General features: G+C 36.7%; 1 protein-coding gene across 15 annotated transcripts in view; it reads left to right on the top strand.

Moving 5' to 3' along the window:
* Window positions 1-11300, top strand: part of LOC128991400 (insulin-like growth factor 2 mRNA-binding protein 1) — a 73341-nt gene extending 62041 nt beyond the window's left edge. For all 15 annotated transcript variants that reach the window (XM_054414231.1, XM_054414242.1, XM_054414239.1 and 12 more), the window contains 2 exons: window positions 5888-6139; window positions 7844-11300. In XM_054414231.1, coding sequence (XP_054270206.1) covers window positions 5888-6139; window positions 7844-7933 — 342 coding nt within the window. In that variant the 3' untranslated portion in view covers window positions 7934-11300. The remainder of the gene's footprint in view (window positions 1-5887; window positions 6140-7843) is intronic.
* The last annotated feature ends 6572 nt before the right edge of the window (window positions 11301-17872 follow it).

Raw genomic sequence — 17872 nt, 5'->3', positions numbered from 1 at the left:
CGCTCTAGATCCGGGTAGCGAATTCTGTCCTGTTATGGAAGTTTAACTCGGTCCCTCGGTGGAACTCGCTAACTCCCAATCAGAAGCCTCGCGCTCCGTCCAAGGGGAGCCAAGCACGAAGATTGTCGGCCAGTGTTGCCGAAAGTGTTGTACCTACAATCGTATCGGTGCCATAACGTCGTATCCATCGAGCAAGGAATACCAGACATTCGAACATAAAGAGAACTATCTACACGCAAACCACTTATAACACTTATAATATTGATTAATCAATTACAAAACAGTTAAAGCGATAGTTTTCTGAAAAAATATGTCTAATTTGGGTCCATATTCCCACAGAAAACTTATATTATTACACATACTTATACACCTAACTTATATTAGGCCTATATTATCAGGGTAGCGGAATTTTATCCCCCTGAAAGTTTACCCCCTGAGAAAACGTCACAAACCAGGGTAAAATTCCAGCAGCGAACTTTTGAGTTGCATAACATCAGTTCAACAAATTTAAGGTGGAATTAAACGTATATTTTCACGGTTGTGAATTTAATCAGAACACGTCAAATTATAAAACCTAGAGTGTACGGGCCGGCATTTTACCCTCGGACTTTTCCCTTCATGAGGTCAGCTCAAAATGTACGGCTTGGATTTTTACCCTCCGGAATTCCACCAATAATTAATCAATACCAATAATACTTCAGGGGGGGGGGGTGGAATAACCCTCTGGCCAGATATAGAAACTAGTGAGAATAATTAATTTTCTTCTTTCATTTAATTTTTCGTTTTAATTTAAAAGTAAACATGTTATTATTAAGTAGCCTATCTTTATGAATTTGTAACCTCAACTAATAAAACAGGTTTTGCATTTTAATTTTGAGATTCGGGTTTCGGGATTCAATTTTTGGGACCAACTGTTGGGTAATATGTATGTAAACAAACATAGTAGCCCATATTAACGATCATTGTTTCGAACATTTGTTTAACGATTTATTTTACGACCGTGGAAACACAATTTCTCTCGTTTGTTTTGTAACAGTAACAAAATTTTCCTTATTGTTTCTTCAGGCACAAACTATGAGCTATTGATAGTTTGTACTAAAAAAGGTCATCGAAAGACCTGTTGTAAAATGTAGTTGTAGTCATCCGGTAAAGTATTCGACCAATTGTTGAGTTGACTACTGTAAGGAAACCCATGGTCTGTGCCTGAAGAAACTAAAAGGCATATTGTGTTATTGTACAACAGAAATCAGAAAATTAATTAACCTCAAAATTTCTATGTCTGCACAGGGGTAAAATTCCGGGAAAATCAGGAAAATCCGTCAAGTGGTTGATTCAGAAACGTGAAATTAACCCTGTCACGTTTCATACTTTTTTGTCCTAAGACGCTAGGCACGAGCCCGGGATTTGTTTTCACATTACTTCAGGCTAGACCTAGGGGTTGCGGCATTATCACTTAGATAAAATCCATTAGTGATTTGGTGGGATTTGAACACGGGACCTCAGGGCCCGAAGTCCCACGCTCTAACCACTGGACCAGCTCGCTCCCCAGGTAACGTTTTAATATAAGAATATTATATCTTCTCCTATTACTTACTAGTAGGCTTAGGTTTACAATCTTAAAAACTGTTATTAAAACATGGAACATTGTTACTCATAAATTCAACACGTTTTAGGATTAGGCTACTAGATTTTACTATTAGGCCTAGGTTTACAGCTATTCTATAAAATGTTATGAAACATATGTAATATTTTTACAAGTTGGAGGAATCAACGAGGATCCTTTAATTCTATGAATTAGTTATGAAATGTCACGATGGTTAATGACTGTATTATCAATGGTATATTACGACATCCCGATTCAATTTGTTATCCGTGTTTGAGAACATACGTGTATTTAGCTTTTATAACGGTTTAATTAGTACAACTGGATTCTCAATATTCTTCATATTCTGTTATTTTCCTATAATACTGGCATTTATATTTAAGATTTAAATCATAAACATTTAATTGGCTGTTGTACAGTTAAATACAAAAAATAACGTTTTAATGATTTTTTAATTGCCTTATAAATACTTTAGGCTAGGTAGCTGTTATAAGTAGAATTGATAATAAAAACAATAACAATTATTACTGTATCTTTATTGACACTGTCATTTTGAAATGTGGCAGTGTACGATTATTTCGTCGTACAAGGTTGGCAACGTTCCGTGCAGTGGGCGCGGCCGGGTAATCGACTCCAGAGTTAGCGAATTCCGTCGCGGGACAAACTCGAGTTTGCGGGTTCCGGAGTTAGCCAATTCCTGTCTGGGACAGTTAGTCAGTTTCGCCACACAACCGAGTTAGCCAATTCCTACGTCTCATTTCACCCAGTGGTTTCAAAATATAGATCTAAAGTAGGGATGGACGGGTCCCGAAATTTCGGGAATTTTTCGGGAAAAAAATATTCCCGATTATCGGGACGGGATTACATTTGACTCGGGAATTTTTCGGGACGGGATTTGGTCCGATCGTCGGCGATTTTTCCGCTTCGCGAGTGCCAATAACGCCGTTATTGCGAGCGATAGGTCCACGAACGCAGGAGACGAAGTCATACCGACGATCGCGCCGTGACCGCGGAGTCCTACCGACGATCGCGCCGTGACCGCGAGTCATACCGACGATCGCGCCGTGACCGCGGAGTCCTACCGACGACCGCGCCGTGACCGCGAGTCATACCGACGATAACCCCGTGACCGCGGAGCCATACCGACGATCGTGCCGTGACCGTGAGTCATACCGACGATCGCGCCGTGACCGCGAGTCATACCGACGACCGAGCCGTGATCGCGAGTCATACCGACGATCTTGCCGTGACCGCGAGTCATACCGACGATAACCCCGTGACCGCGGAGTCATACCGACGATCGCGCCATGACCGCGGAGTCCTACCGACGATCGCGCCGTGACCGCGAGTCATGACGACGATCGCGCCGTGACCGCGAGTCATGACGACGTTCGCGCCGTGACCGCGAGTCATGACGACGATCGCGCCGAGACCGCGAGTCATGACGACGATCGCCCCGTGACCGCGAGTCATGACGACGATCGCGCCGTGACCGCGAGTCATGACGACGATCGCGCCATGACCGCGGAGTCATGCCGACGATCGAGCCGTGATCGCGAGTCATACCAACGATCATGCCGTGACCGCGAGTCATACCGACGATAACCCCGTGACCGCGGAGTCATACCGACGATAACCCCGTGACCGCGAGTCATGACGACGATCGCGCCGTGACCGCGAGTCATGACGACGTTCGCGCCGTGACCGCGAGTCATGACGACGATCGCGCCGAGACCGCGAGTCATGACGACGATCGCCCCGTGACCGCGAGTCATGACGACGATCGCGCCGTGACCGCGAGTCATGACGACGATCGCGCCATGACCGCGGAGTCATGTCGACGATCGAGCCGTGATCGCGAGTCATACCAACGATCATGCCGTGACCGCGAGTCATACCGACGATAACCCCGTGACCGCGGAGTCATACCGACGATAACCCCATGACCGCGAGTCATACCGACGATAACCCCGTGACCGCGAATCATACCGACGATAACCCCGTGACCGCGGAGTCATACCGACGATCGCGCCGTGACCGCGAGTCGCGAGTCATGACGACGATCGCGCCGTGACTGTGAGTCATACAGACGATCACCCCGTGATCCGCGAGTTACAAGTTACTATAGGTACCTGTAAATTGTTACCCATTTTTTTGTTTTTATAGATCAGTGCCACAAATGGTAAAAATTGATTTCGTATGTCTTTTTTGGTAACTGCAATACAGTACTTTCTTTTCAGGCACAGAAAAAATCCCGTCTCGTCCCGTCCCGAAAATCGGGAAGGAAATAAAAATCCCGTCCCGTCCCGTCCCGAACTAAAAATTCAATCCCGTCCATCCCTAATCTAAAGCAAGTTTCAATGTAATTTGGGGGGATGAACACTTTATACTGCAGAGTAGACTTCTGATTATTACTATATTAGATGTTTAGATTAAGAATCTACATCATCTCACAACCAGACTATAGAGCTGCCAGACCACTGATGATTCACTGATTAGTGATTACAGAACCAATGAGTTTGAAAGTAATATTTTGTGTGCGTTTTAATTTTTGTTAGGCCTAAATAAGCTCTCCAAAATTATTAATTTTGTTACTAGACAATTGTTAAACAAAGTTTAAAAGCTATTTACACTGCATTTAAAACGGTTTATTACTACCTAAACTTGTATTAAAGCTCAATAATGCGTGCAGAATCAAAGTTGGGTTAGGTTTGCATTATTGATTATTCTAGATCACTCTGCTACTCATTATTGTGAGTAATCGGGAGTCTATTTTAGTTGAATGTTATTTACACTGCATTTAAAACGGTTTATTACTACCTAAACTTGTATTAAAGCTTAATAATGCGTGCAGAATCAAAGTTGGGTTAGGTTTGCATTATTGATTATTCTAGATCACTCTGCTACTCATTATTGTGAGTAATCGGGAGTCTATTTTAGTTGAATGTTATAGACACTAAAATATTGAGGATAATTGAGTTAAATTGTATTTACCTTTCTTGTCTTCACCCTTTATTTATTGTCTGATCCTTTATCTGGCCTTTACTTTAATACATTGCTTCTTCTAGTTCTTACCTTAAGTATTTAGGATCAGATACTATTAAATTTCAAAGTATAAATTCATTTTTCTTTAGTTAAGTTACATTTATTTATTCTTATTTATAAAAAAGTGTTTCTCTGTTTTCTTAGTTATCTAACTGTTTTTCATTTAGTTTTTTTAGGGGAGAGGAATAAAAAGTAATGAGTTATTGCAGATGAAAAAGGAATAAACTATTAGCTTTGTGAAGAATGAAGATATTGTCAAATTAGAATAACTGGTTAAGAATTCAAAATGTGTAATGTGATTAAAGCAGCAATTAATAAAATCAGGGAGTATTCTGTAGTGTTTGGTAGTTGTGTGTTTGTTTTTACAGTACATATTAATTCTTGTATAGTATTTAAAATGTGTGTGGTAGTTTAGATTTCACATACACAATTTTCCATACATAAATATAGCTAAAAAATTTTAAACAATTGAAAAGTTATGAAGTATACTTTAAATGTGCTAGTTAAACAGGCCTGTTTAGCGTTTCATTTTCAATTATTTTTTTTTAGTTTGTTGAAATCTTAATGAATATGTTTCAATATTTTTATGTTCTTTGAATAATGAAATAGAAATAGTCATGTTTGGAGAATTTATTTACAAAAATAATTTCTGCTTGTTATTGAATAACCCGTTGTATATGAGGTTTTATTGTTATAATATTGTTAGTTTTACAGTACATATTAATTCTTGTATAGTATTTAAAATGTGTGTGGTAGTTTAGATTTCACATACACAATTTTCCATACATAAATATAGCTAAAAAATTTTAAACAATTGAAAAGTTATGAAGTATACTTTAAATGTGCTAGTTAAACAGGCCTGTTTAGCGTTTCATTTTCAATTATTTTTTTTTAGTTTGTTGAAATCTTAATGAATATGTTTCAATATTTTTATGTTCTTTGAATAATGAAATAGAAATAGTCATGTTTGGAGAATTTATTTACAAAAATAATTTCTGCTTGTTATTTAATAACCCGTTGTATATGAGGTTTTATTGTTATAATATTGTTAGTTTTACACAGATATGTTGATTCTGTATTGGTTTATTAGCCTAGCATCAATCATGGTAATATCTCTGTGCAATCTGAGTCATCTAGGACTGTTTCTTTTGTTGAGGATTCCTAGGCAAGTTTACACAGAAACATTACCCTAGAATAATTAAGATCCAGTCTGTAAAAGAGATATGTTGCGTTGTGCAGGCCCAGTACCTAATCTTTGAGAAGATGCGGGAAGAAGGGTTCGTGAGCGGGAGTGACGACGTGCGTCTGACAGTAGAGATACTGGTACCTAGCAGTCAGGTGGGCCGCATCATAGGCAAGGGAGGACAGAATGTGCGTGAGCTGCAGAGAGTCACAGGCAGCATCATCAAACTGCCGGAACAATCGGCCAGTCCACCCTCGCAAGATGATGAGACCACTGTCCACATCATCGGCCCTTTCTTCTCTGTCCAGGTACGGTGTAATAGTGTTGTTAGACTTGACTCTAATCCAAAAATCCATATTTAGATTATATATATATATAGGCCTACTAGCAGAGTACCTGTCCTTCGTACTGGGTTGGCATGTAAGTATAAAATGCTTATTGCAGTTATACTCGTGCTTTGTGTTTGCAATGGGGAAGGACACGGTTTAAGAAAATTTGGTTCTTTTAATTTGCGGTATGCGGTAGTATAAAACATCTACCATAGCCATAATAATGTTCTACCACTGCACCTAAACAACAGAAAAAAGTAAATTACCAAATATTGGCACAATATCACAAATTATTTATAAATCAAAAACATAAGCATAACTATAAAAAATCCTATTTTGTCAGTTCCTATTGTGTATCACAGCTTTTTGTTACTGCTTGGTTCAAATTAGATGTTGTCGTAAATGAAAAAAAAAAATTATAATGCTGCACCCTATATTGGGAAACCCTATAACTTTTTAATGCTATTGAATATCATAGAACCAACCTGTGTAGTTGAAACAGCTGGAAAAATTCTTAATCTATATATCTCAAATATGAATAATGATAAGGTTAACAAGGGAATTGCTCAATCCTACCAGTAGTTAATGTGTGATTGAATTTTAAACAAACAAACACACAAACTTTCACATTTGTAATATTAGTTGTGCGGTGTTAAGGTTTACCTAGCCTAAACTTACCTCCGTTCGCTCGTACAGCTCGAGACCTCCAGGGCCCTATCGTGATGTCTCTATCTTTGTCACTCCTAGGGTGGCGTTACGGTAACGACCTACTAGCACTATCACACTCACGAAGAAGGTCGGCACATTAACACTCCAAATTTCAATGAAAGTCTAATAACAATAACTGTTAGGTTGCGCGCACCGAGTCAGCACACCGTCACACTGATAAATCAAATTTTCTTTGTGAAATTAAATGTACGCGGCCTATCCCTCAGGCTAATGAAACGATGGTATTCGGGGAATAAACTAAAAGAATCCACTTGTAAGGGAAGTAAAATAATAAATAGAAAAATAAACTAACTAAAATAATACAACCTCCTAGGAATAAAATTAATCGACCTCCTGTCTGAAGCCATGTACTTCTTGGCTTCGAAGTAATTAAATGTGGTTTTAAAATATAAGGAACAAAAGGCGAGTAAACTATAGCATGGACTCAGAAATATTCTATTGCGTGAAATAAATAATCTAATTTCGCCAAGGTTAGAGGAGGAAGGTCACAATATCGATATTAGCACTAGATATAGATGTACACTAATTTAAGCATTAGGCTAATACAGTACTTACGTGTTGAATTTGTTCAATTATTTGAGTTTTATTTAATACTCGATCGCTTGCGTACATACAACGTATGCACACAGTCTCGAGAGATTAGTAGTGGACAAACCTTTTGCTCATCACCGACTGACTCAGTTCACTGTCCGGCCGGTCTCCGCTCTATCCCACCACCGCTACGTCAGCGCTGGACATGTCTAGTGTTTTACGCCGTTCATTGTTGTTCATTGTAGTCGTGATGTAACCGACAGGCTCGATAATTTCGTGGATAGGAATAACAAAAACGTACCCCTAACAAAAATGTATCCATTACATAGTAAGATATATTTATTTACTTATTATTTATATAGGTAAAATTCATTGGTTGTTGTTAATGTGTTGGTGTTTTAATGTTTCCTTGTTCTGTTACAGTCGGCGCAACGACGCATCAGATCGATGGTAGTAGCGGCCGGAGGCTCGGGTGGTCGCACGCCGCGAGGACCTCGCCAAGACCCGCAGTAACACGACACCGCAGCAACGCACCTATACCAAAGACTTAGGAGTGTGGGTTAGGGCTAGGAGCAGTCAGTGCAAGTACAAAGAGATATCGCTAGGTCGTCTCCCAACTTGTTGTAGATTATATCGGGCGGCGGCCGAACCGAATCTCATTTTGTAATCTAGGATTAAAACGATCGTAAGAGAATTTTTCAAATTGAGGGCATTTCTTTTATAGAAAATTATTTAAAAGTGGCGATAATCCACTTGAGATTATTTTTGATACATTGTTGTCGAATTTTTAAATTTTTTGTTAGATTTTTTATTACGATGAAATTTTATTGATAAAGTTTTTTAAAATATGGCGCATAGCATTGTTCGCTATGTGGAAAATGGAGATTCCTTATCAGAATGTTATCTAAGTGAATACAATAGATCGGATTATATATTAGCGGGGAATTCGGTTTCGGATTTCTCGCACTTTAACACACCGTTCGTGAAATAAATTAGTCTGCGCTCTTTACGCCTCTGTCAGCCCTTTGTCAGAATTTAACAAACTGAACGGTGGATTTAGTACGAATACTTATTAAATCCCTTCTAAATAAGCTGTTTACGCATAGACAATCTTGGAGTGCTATTTAAAGATCTCATCTGTAACCTATGGCATACCCTCAATTTAAGTACTAAACCTTTTTGAAATGTAAGCACTAGGACTGAAACCGATATTGTGAATTTTCCCTTCCTAACCGCCCTTATAACGTCATTGAGAACTTTAAAAAGTGTGCGTAATTCATTGGAAATGATTTTTTATTTTTTTGATGGCAGGGATGTATTTTTACCGACCCGACAAATCTTTACTCCGTCTTGCTGATGCCTGGACCCGTGCAGAGGTTCTCACGTTTGTTTTTTGTTGACACAACTTGTAATATGCTCAAGATATATAGTCTGAGTTTTCTAAGTGTTTTTCGCTTCGCTCAGTGCCGGGCGTGGGGCTGTTTGTCGGTTATCTGAGTGTTATTGTTACAGGCGCCGGGCAACGGCTCTCAAGGCCCTTCCGCACCTTCAACTTGCTGTTTTTTACATATTGTTATTGCTGCAGAGAGTATTTTATATATGTAATGTTTTATTTTTTCGTACAATATATTTAACGTTATACACAGTTAGAGTTAAGTATACAATATACAGGTTCTTCTTTACCTCAGTGCGGCGTTGGGTCTTGCGGCCGTTGTTCGTAAACCGACATACGTCCTTCGACCCGTTGTTTATATTACACTGGAGCGGAAAACGCCTTTCATTGCTGGCTCATAGCAATATGTTGTTTTAAAGAATATTTTGTTTTCATTATACTAACGATAGCCACAATATAGTAGATTTTAATAGTGTTTTGTTTCGATGCTACGGATTATTGTTTATACCGCATTGTTAGCTGCCTTTTATTGTTCTGTTTTTTGTTTTTTTATTTTTTATAACGGATATCATATCTCCTCTACCTCACAGAATTGGTCTTAGAGTAGATTCGAGCATGTACCCGTCGGGTACTTCCGCCTTATTTACAATAAGGATCAAAGGGCATTAATGAATCATGGAGTCAGTTTAAGCTTGTGACATTGAAATGTTTTCAATTGTGGTTTCCTCGGGTATTACTAAGTTGTATTCTTATTAGCGCTGGAGCTTTCGCATTACAAAACGTTCTCGGTTCCCTTCGGTCGAGTGATACAAACCGGCAGAGTCGCTTATCCCGTCAACAAAGCAGTAGTACAAAGTAACGTCTCAGGGACTAGTGACTTACGACTCAGGTGAAACCAGATCTTTTGAGGCTTTCTCTAAAATGTACCTTTAACTGATGCGTCCGAAGGTGTACACTGCCTACACGACTCTTTGCCTTGCATCGCAGATTAACAGCGCACATTCCTTGGCATTATTTCTTTTGAGAGGTTTGTTCATTTCATAGCAAGAGTTGAAATCAGAAGTTAGTGTAGGTAAAAAGTGTACGATTGTAAAACATTAACAAGAAAACTTCCTTCCTCGATATCTGTGAAAAAGTTAAGAGAAATTATTTACTTTTAAGTATTAAATTAGTGAAATCAATGGGCATTCGTTTCAGTTAAGAAATACATTTTATTTAAAGATTTATTATGCATGGTATAAATATATAAATATATATATATTATATGGATTTCAATGTGTTCTGTTAATAGAATAAATAGATCATATTATATTTGTTTCATTGTTATGTAAAAGGTCCATTTTGGCAATTATCATATTTACTTTTGGGTTACATCGGGTAGTGAACATAAAATAGTGGTGTTTCATTTATACAGTTTATTCTTTTTCTTTTGTAAGCCATTCCTTATAAGTTATAACCTGTATAACAGTTTTGTTTTCCACCACACGTTTCAACCCCACTATAACCACATTTCTGCATTACTAATAAACTGATTCCACCGGAACGTCAAATCACAACATGTTTTTGTTTGCAACCCGTTTTCCGTGTGGATGATGTTTTCATAAGTTAGACGATGTGATATAGAATGATATATCGTATTCTTTTAAGAATTGTATTGAAATTATCGGAACACTGGATTTTTTTATTTCTTTCGAGAGACAAATCATTTTTAGCTTAACGATCTTGTATCAAAACTATAGATTGCAGGTTAAATATCAGCCGTGCCTTAAAGGAGTGTATTTTTCAAGGTTGTCCGCGGACCGGTTTGTTAATGGGAATTTTCGCTGAACTTGAAAAGATCCTCTCGATAAAAATGATTTGTCACAATGTTTTGTTGAAGGGGAGAGGTTCCGACGCGAGACTGAGGTGTTGTTAAGATTGTTAACATTTGTTCGGTCCAGTGTTCCTATCGGATTATTGTAATTTTTGTTGATTGTTAAATTAATTAAGTTAACCAGTTGAAGGTTAGTGACCAATTTTTGATACGGTATATTATAGTATGCCTAGTGTGTGATACTGTATATGTAAGTATATGCCTTATACACGGTACAATAACTTACATCTTGTTATCCGTGCAGGTACAGGGTAACTTTCTGACCGTGTCTTGTAGATCGACATTTAGTAAACACAAAATTATAACCACCTACAACTGAGATGAAATTCAAAAGTGTATGTTTTGGCCTGTCGCATGTTTCTTGTCACATCGTCCTGGACTTGGTTTGGCATAGCTTAGAACTGACTTATTACTAGGCCTCGAGATACAGAGGCAACTGGGCGTTCAGATACAATAATAAATCAGTTTATATAAGGATTATATTATATTGAATGTAAAAAAATGAAGAATTGTATCGTTGAATTCATTTTTTGTACGCAAACAATATATATAGTCCATGCAAGCATGCTATCTCCTTTTTCTACCATGAGAAATAAATTATTCTAGTTAAGAAACTTGGTGTTTTATTTACTTCCGTGCTCCCGTTGGTATTGTATAAAACATATTGTTAGGAAAGTGGTTGTAATCAACTTTCTGTCTACATTTAAAGAATGCTGCAGGGTTACCAATACCAAGTTAATTGTCTTAACATGACAATTAATTGACTGTGATAATTATATTGGGTCTCTAGAAAAAACTTGGTTACCTTCCTCTGTTTTGCCCCTGAGCAGTGAAATTGTCAATTCTATCCTTTGAAATACATTTATTCAAAATATTTCAAAGGCTTGGCCTTGCCAAGTTACAAAACTTGTCGGCGAGGTCCGATTGGTTGAAAAGTAACTAACAAATTTCATCCTTAATATGTATTAAATCAAAATTTTAGTTTTCCAAAAATGTATCTATTGATTATACATTTTCTCCAGTACTAAAGCTAATATCTACATAAATAACCTGTGGGTGTTTTTTTATTTACTCCTAAAAAAAACAGTATACACAGATACCCTTTTGGTGGTCGTGCAAACTTCATTAAGATAAGTTTCATTTTAAGATTTTGAAAAGTGTTAGTGTCCCCAAAAAATGAGGGATTATGGGCTCAACTGGAGATTACTCTATACATAAGATATATTTACCTTTAAACATTACCAATTTAATTTTAAACAGAATGATTTAAATTGGCATTCTGTTAATTACGTTTTTTTAACCCGCCCTTATGACAGTGTATATCTGGATCAGGATCCGAATTTTTCAAGATCCGGATCCGGTACCGACATTTTCTTGGATCTGCCCATCACTTCTAATAACATATGCTAACTGCAAAAAAATCTACAAAGAAAACAAAATTTAAAAAAGTGTGTTTCTGAAACATTTAGTTGATTGAATGAAACTGGTTTGAATTGTGATTTGGTCCTAAGTAGCTACGGATCTTTGAGTCTGACATCAACACGGCAGCTAAACACAAGTGGTATTTGCTAGGTAGCCATAAATTCTTGGTATTGAATGTTGATACGATTTGACCTGCTTATGAATAGTACTGTGAAAGTCAAGCCTATAATATAAAATGTATAAAAGAGGAAGTATGTATGTATGTAACGCTCAACAGATAGTAAATGAAACTTTCAGGCATTATTCAAGGATGGATTGTGTGAAGTTAGGCGCAGATACGTCAAAAGGGCTCTGCCCCAGAGGGTTTAAAGGGGTCCAATGTCAGACTTTTGGAACTACAATGTTTAAGCGGGGTTTACGCTGTTGTGGAGTCACGGCTAAAATCAGGCGTGTAGTTAAGAAATTTTCTCACTTTCTTGAGAGGCGGCCACGCCTCGTGAAAACAGTGGAGATGTGGGAGCAACAGGCGTGGCAACCCAATACGTCTGTTCCCCAAGCCCTTTAGAACTAACCAAAACATGTTTGGTTGCTACGCCAGTTGCAGGCTTGGCTAGACGTGGTGAGGAGTTAACGTCTTTCATCTTGTCGTTGTGTGTACTTCTAGTTTTAACTATAGTTCTTTAAAGTCAGTGGTTGTCGTCATAGTTTTTAAGTACCATGGCGAAAACAAAAAAATCTATAACATTGACTCAAGTCGAATCAATTGAAACGGTGAAAACAAAGCAATCTTTAAAATTAACGGAAGGTCAAACAATTTGAATGCTTGAACTGTATCAAAGTGAACCTTGTTTGTTTTATATAAATATTGAAAGCTACAGAAATCGAGACATACGAGCAACGCTATTTCTTCAGCTAAAATAACACTCACTACAGCACAACCTTCAATAATTAATCTGTTGGCACAATCCATAACGCACCTGGAAATAAAAATGAACACGCCTGTAATGAATACGCTTCTACCAGAAAACTGTTTGCACTACACAGCTGCTTGTGGCTGTGGGACGGTACCGTGGCGGCACGTCATTTGCGTACGGCTGTCCATTGGCGTGGCGACCACGCCTGTTGTGGACGTGGTAATTTGGCAGTGTAAACACCGCTTTACAAATAAATATAACTTAAAATCAGATGTTTACTTTCACTAACTGTTTTGTAGGTTTTAATAATCACATTCTGTATTAGTCATGATTTGAAATAGTACCACACTGTTTCAATAGAATGCAGCCCAGAAAACTCTTTTACTTTTGGATAAGTCAAAATTTATTAGGCCCCAATCGCAGCACACCTGTGCACTCAATAACGTTTAAATTCTCCAATATTAATTAAATATGTAAAATGTAAACATAAAAAGTAAAAACCTTTATCAAAGTATTATAAACAATAAAAGGGATGGCAATGCCTTATTATCAGGGCCGGTTCTAGGTATTTTTCAGAGTTAAGCGAACACCCGAATCAGCACCACCTAGAATTCCCCCCCACCCACCATGAACATAACTTAACCCTATTTGTGAAATTTTTGGGAAGAACTTTTTTATCAGTTTAGGTTAGAAGAATACTTGCAATAAAAGATTTTTTTAAACTAGCCTACTGTTTATTATTCACAGAAATTTAACATTTTTACACTTTTACTCATCAAAGACACTTTATCAAAACCCAAAAACTATTTATTTCTAAATGTGAAATCATTTTTTACAGGATAACTTTACAATATAAGTTTTTTAGTGCAGTAAAAATAAGCGAAAAATTACATAAACCTAAAAAAAATTAGCACAATCGGGGAATTTGGTACAGATGTTGGGTGTACCTTCCTTTTGAACGTACTAAAAGTCCCCTAAAATTGAAGCTGTGCTACGGCCGCCATATTGGAAAATGGCGGCATATTTCTGTATTTTTGGCTGTAGTGACTTTATTATTAGAGATACAGAAAAAAGCTAAACATAGAAAATGTAGTCCATCTAAAAATGCACATTTTTTGTATTTATGACCTTTCTCTAAACCCAACGGTTTTTGAGTTATTTGGGATTAAGTATATATAGTTTTTCTAATTATCAAAAATATGCGAGACCCATGGAAATCGACGGTTACTTTAACGGTTTACGATCTCATTAAGTAAATAGTGTGAGTGTGATACTATAAAATCTTAAAAATTAACTTTATTTTATGAGTAAAACAACTCCGCCACAGCTAACCTGCAGACTCAGCAAATTTCCATTTGATTGGTTGTTTAATTAAATTTATAAATGAAATTAAGTTTATCAGGTACTTAGGTTTGCTGCTACAGGGAGGGTAGTATAGTGTGTTTTTTTTTAGTAAAATATCAATAGCTTAGTATAAAATAAACAAATTTCCCAAGTTTGATCATAATAAATCTATAAACAAGCAAAATACAACAGTTAATTTATTTATAAGAATAGCATGGGAGTTTTAAATTTACAATTTACAAATTTAAATACTGTATATTTGGTTGTGTTTACCAAAAAGATGGCGAGTATTCGTCACGATTCGAATACTAACGGAAGGGGGTTTTAAAACGATATGGAGCAAGTTAATTTAAGTAATATTTTAACTCGTTGTATTAATAGTCAAAGCTCGTACCAAGTACCGAAAAAAATTGTATACAGTGAGGGAATCAACCATATTTTGTAAAGTAGGCAATAGTTATATTAATATTTTATCCTAATTTGTTACCCATTTATTAAATAACGTTTTAATAATTTTATGGCACCATCACACTAACTAACACAAGTACACTTGACATCCCATGTAAATTTGGAAGGTTGTTTTGTCCAGGTTGTCGTGTCCAGTTCATGTTGGTGGCACTGAAGGATATTTAAGAAGATATTTTGTTTATATTATTTCAGGGCTAGTTTTGTGATTTGTACTTTACTATTTAGTTATAGAAATAGGGTAAGAGTTATTGCTTACGATTAAATTGTTTATTTTGGTTTAACGAGGTTTTTAATGACTGAAATAACTAGAAACGATCTGTAAACAAAACATTATCTCTACAGTCCACCGGACCGGAACTAACGACAAAATACTTAGGCTGGTCCATAAAAAATCAATGGGAGAATGTTTTATCCATAATATCACTCTGTTTAAACTAAGTGGGGTGAAAAATTGTCGCAAACCTTGAAAGTAATCATTGATTTCGATGGGTTTCACCGATTTTTGATAAATAAACAAACTATAACTATACCTACTTATATAGTCACCAACATGAACTGGACGCGAAAAACAACCTATTATTTCTTAAATGTTTATTTAACATAGCTTTCTCTGAAACCTTCTATCCTTTGTCATTATTATTAAGTTTACATGCATTTTAAAAATTTTTTTTAATAATACACAACGTTTCGGGATCTGGAATCTGATCCCGTCCTCAGGTGAAAAAACTTAACTAACACATTACAACTAACTAAATATAGTTGACGTTACAGTAACAAACCAAAATAATGCCAATTGAAGCAAATAAAATCGTGTCACTTAGGTTATGCTGGAAATCAGGTAATTCTTAAGTAATGTGAACAAATGTTATCGCTACTAAAAAAATAACTGAAATTTGTAAACGTACTGGCGACAATGGGTGGCCATGCAGGCTACATTATCAATGACAAAGATAAACATAGACAACCTAATGCGGCTGTGAGTGAGAAACACTTTTGAAAAACACTAAAAAACTAGATCAGCTTTTGAAAAATGATAAGATATTTACAAGAAGTGTTGATTATATTGAACTGTCATGAACATCGTGAGTATTTCCATTAGTTCCATTCTTTGTGTTGACTCTTTCGAATCATCTGAAATTATGACTGTTATATTTGTTTTCGAGCAACTCCTGTAATACTTTGCAATTGCTCGGTTTCGAGCAACATGTAGGCCCTACACTAGTATTAAATTATTTTTTTCAGCTCTACAAAATGTTCTGGAAAGAAATTGTGCAATTTTATGTTTTTAGAGCCAAAAATGGGAGCCCCAAATTTTTAACCCATAAGACATCCCATAAACCCCTTTTCCCATCCCATCCCAGAACGTACAAATGATCAATAATTGTGCATTTTAATCTGTCATAGACATAACAAGCACGAAGACTTACTTGCGTTATGCACCATGAATATTATGTACCACGAATACTAGAAAAGACCCGGTATGGATCATAAAAGCAGGCTTGTAGGCATCCCACTTCACTCAAGCAAAGGAAACACTGAATGTTTTGAGGCCACTGGGCCCTTTTACAACCTAGAGATTTACTAGATTCTGGAGGAAATCTTTCATCATTGGTAAAGGAATCATGTATTTACATCCCTCTTGACCAGTTAAAGGCAAGTTATTATAAAAAAAAAGTAGTCAAATGATGTAAAAGAACTGTTGTCAAAAACACTTTTGTCACCCTTGATTTTTTACTGTAATAGTTCATGTGACAAAAATATGCTAAAATATGTTTGGCCATAGATAAAACATAGTTCCCTAGGGATTTAGAAACTAAGGGACTATGTTTTATTTATGGTTTGGCTTGGTTTTAAAGAGTAATGAAGTTGTATAGAATAGTTTTCTAGTAAAGTCCATTCTATTTTCAAGAAATTCAAATCACATAAACACAATAAATAATAATGAATTGATAAACAACAGCTGTTAAGCTGGTTTTCCTAGGCGCGGAAGCGGAGAGCGGAGAAGCGATTAACATGGCATTCCGCTCCGCTTCTAGGAAAACAGTTACATCAAATTGCCTAAGACAAGTGGAGTCCGCTCTCCGCGTTCCTCTCTCGGCTCTCCACTTCCGCGCCTAGGAAAACCCAGCTTTATTTCACATGCCCTTTTTTTTGGGAACAAAAGTCTTTGTATTTTGTTGGAGGTTTGGTAAGCCTTTACTGCTGTACTTGCATACTTTCATGTTCTGTTTTCTTGCTGTCTTGAAAATTATATTGAAGTCGTGGAGATAACAAATTGTATCAAATCCTTAATTTATATAAAACAAGATACAAGAGAATGTACAACCCAATTTTATTCAACCATCTATATCTATCTATACTTATTTAATACGCAAGCAGATTTTTACAATTACTCCTCCGAAACTACTGAACCGATTGACATGTTTTTGGTGTCATTGGAAAGAGCGTAACGTGAAGTTGTGCAGGAAACTTTTTTATAGGGAAATAATTAGAGAGTGAGTCCCTGGGGCCCTTTAAAGATTCGTATTTCTCCATAAGATTAACATGGGAAACAAACATTGTTATGAAACTCCAGCTGTTGTCAGAAATGCTGTTCTGATATTTAATTTAATTTGTTTACAAGGAGAATTGTTTCTTGGTGCCATGTGGTCAATGAGTTATACTTTTGCATATATTTTAAATGATATATCTATATGAGGAAGTTTGTATATATATTTGAACGTTATGGACTCCGAAACCGCTCGACAGTTTGTAATGAAACTTTCAGGCATTATTAAGCATCAAGAATGGTTTGTGTGAAGTTTGGTGCAGATCCGTCAAAAGGGCTCCGCCACAGTGGCTCTGGAGTTTACCATGTTAACCTTATAAGTACTTATATTTAAATGGAATGAAAGAAGCTTAACAGCTGGTTCAACTAAACAATTTGATTCTGTGATGTTCAATAGCATTAAAAAGTTAATAGGTTTACCAACAGAGCGCAGCAATATTATTTTTTTTTTTATTTATGACAACAGCTAATTTGCAACCAAAAAGTGAGT

The sequence above is a fragment of the Macrosteles quadrilineatus genome, unplaced genomic scaffold, assembly GCF_028750875.1.
Source record: "Macrosteles quadrilineatus isolate MER2022 unplaced genomic scaffold, UCM_ALF_1.0 Scaffold_4__1_contigs__length_99947679, whole genome shotgun sequence".
Taxonomy (NCBI): Eukaryota; Metazoa; Arthropoda; class Insecta; order Hemiptera; family Cicadellidae; genus Macrosteles; species Macrosteles quadrilineatus.
The sequence above is the reverse complement of the archived record's forward strand: the minus strand, read 5'-3'. Positions and strand labels throughout refer to the sequence as shown.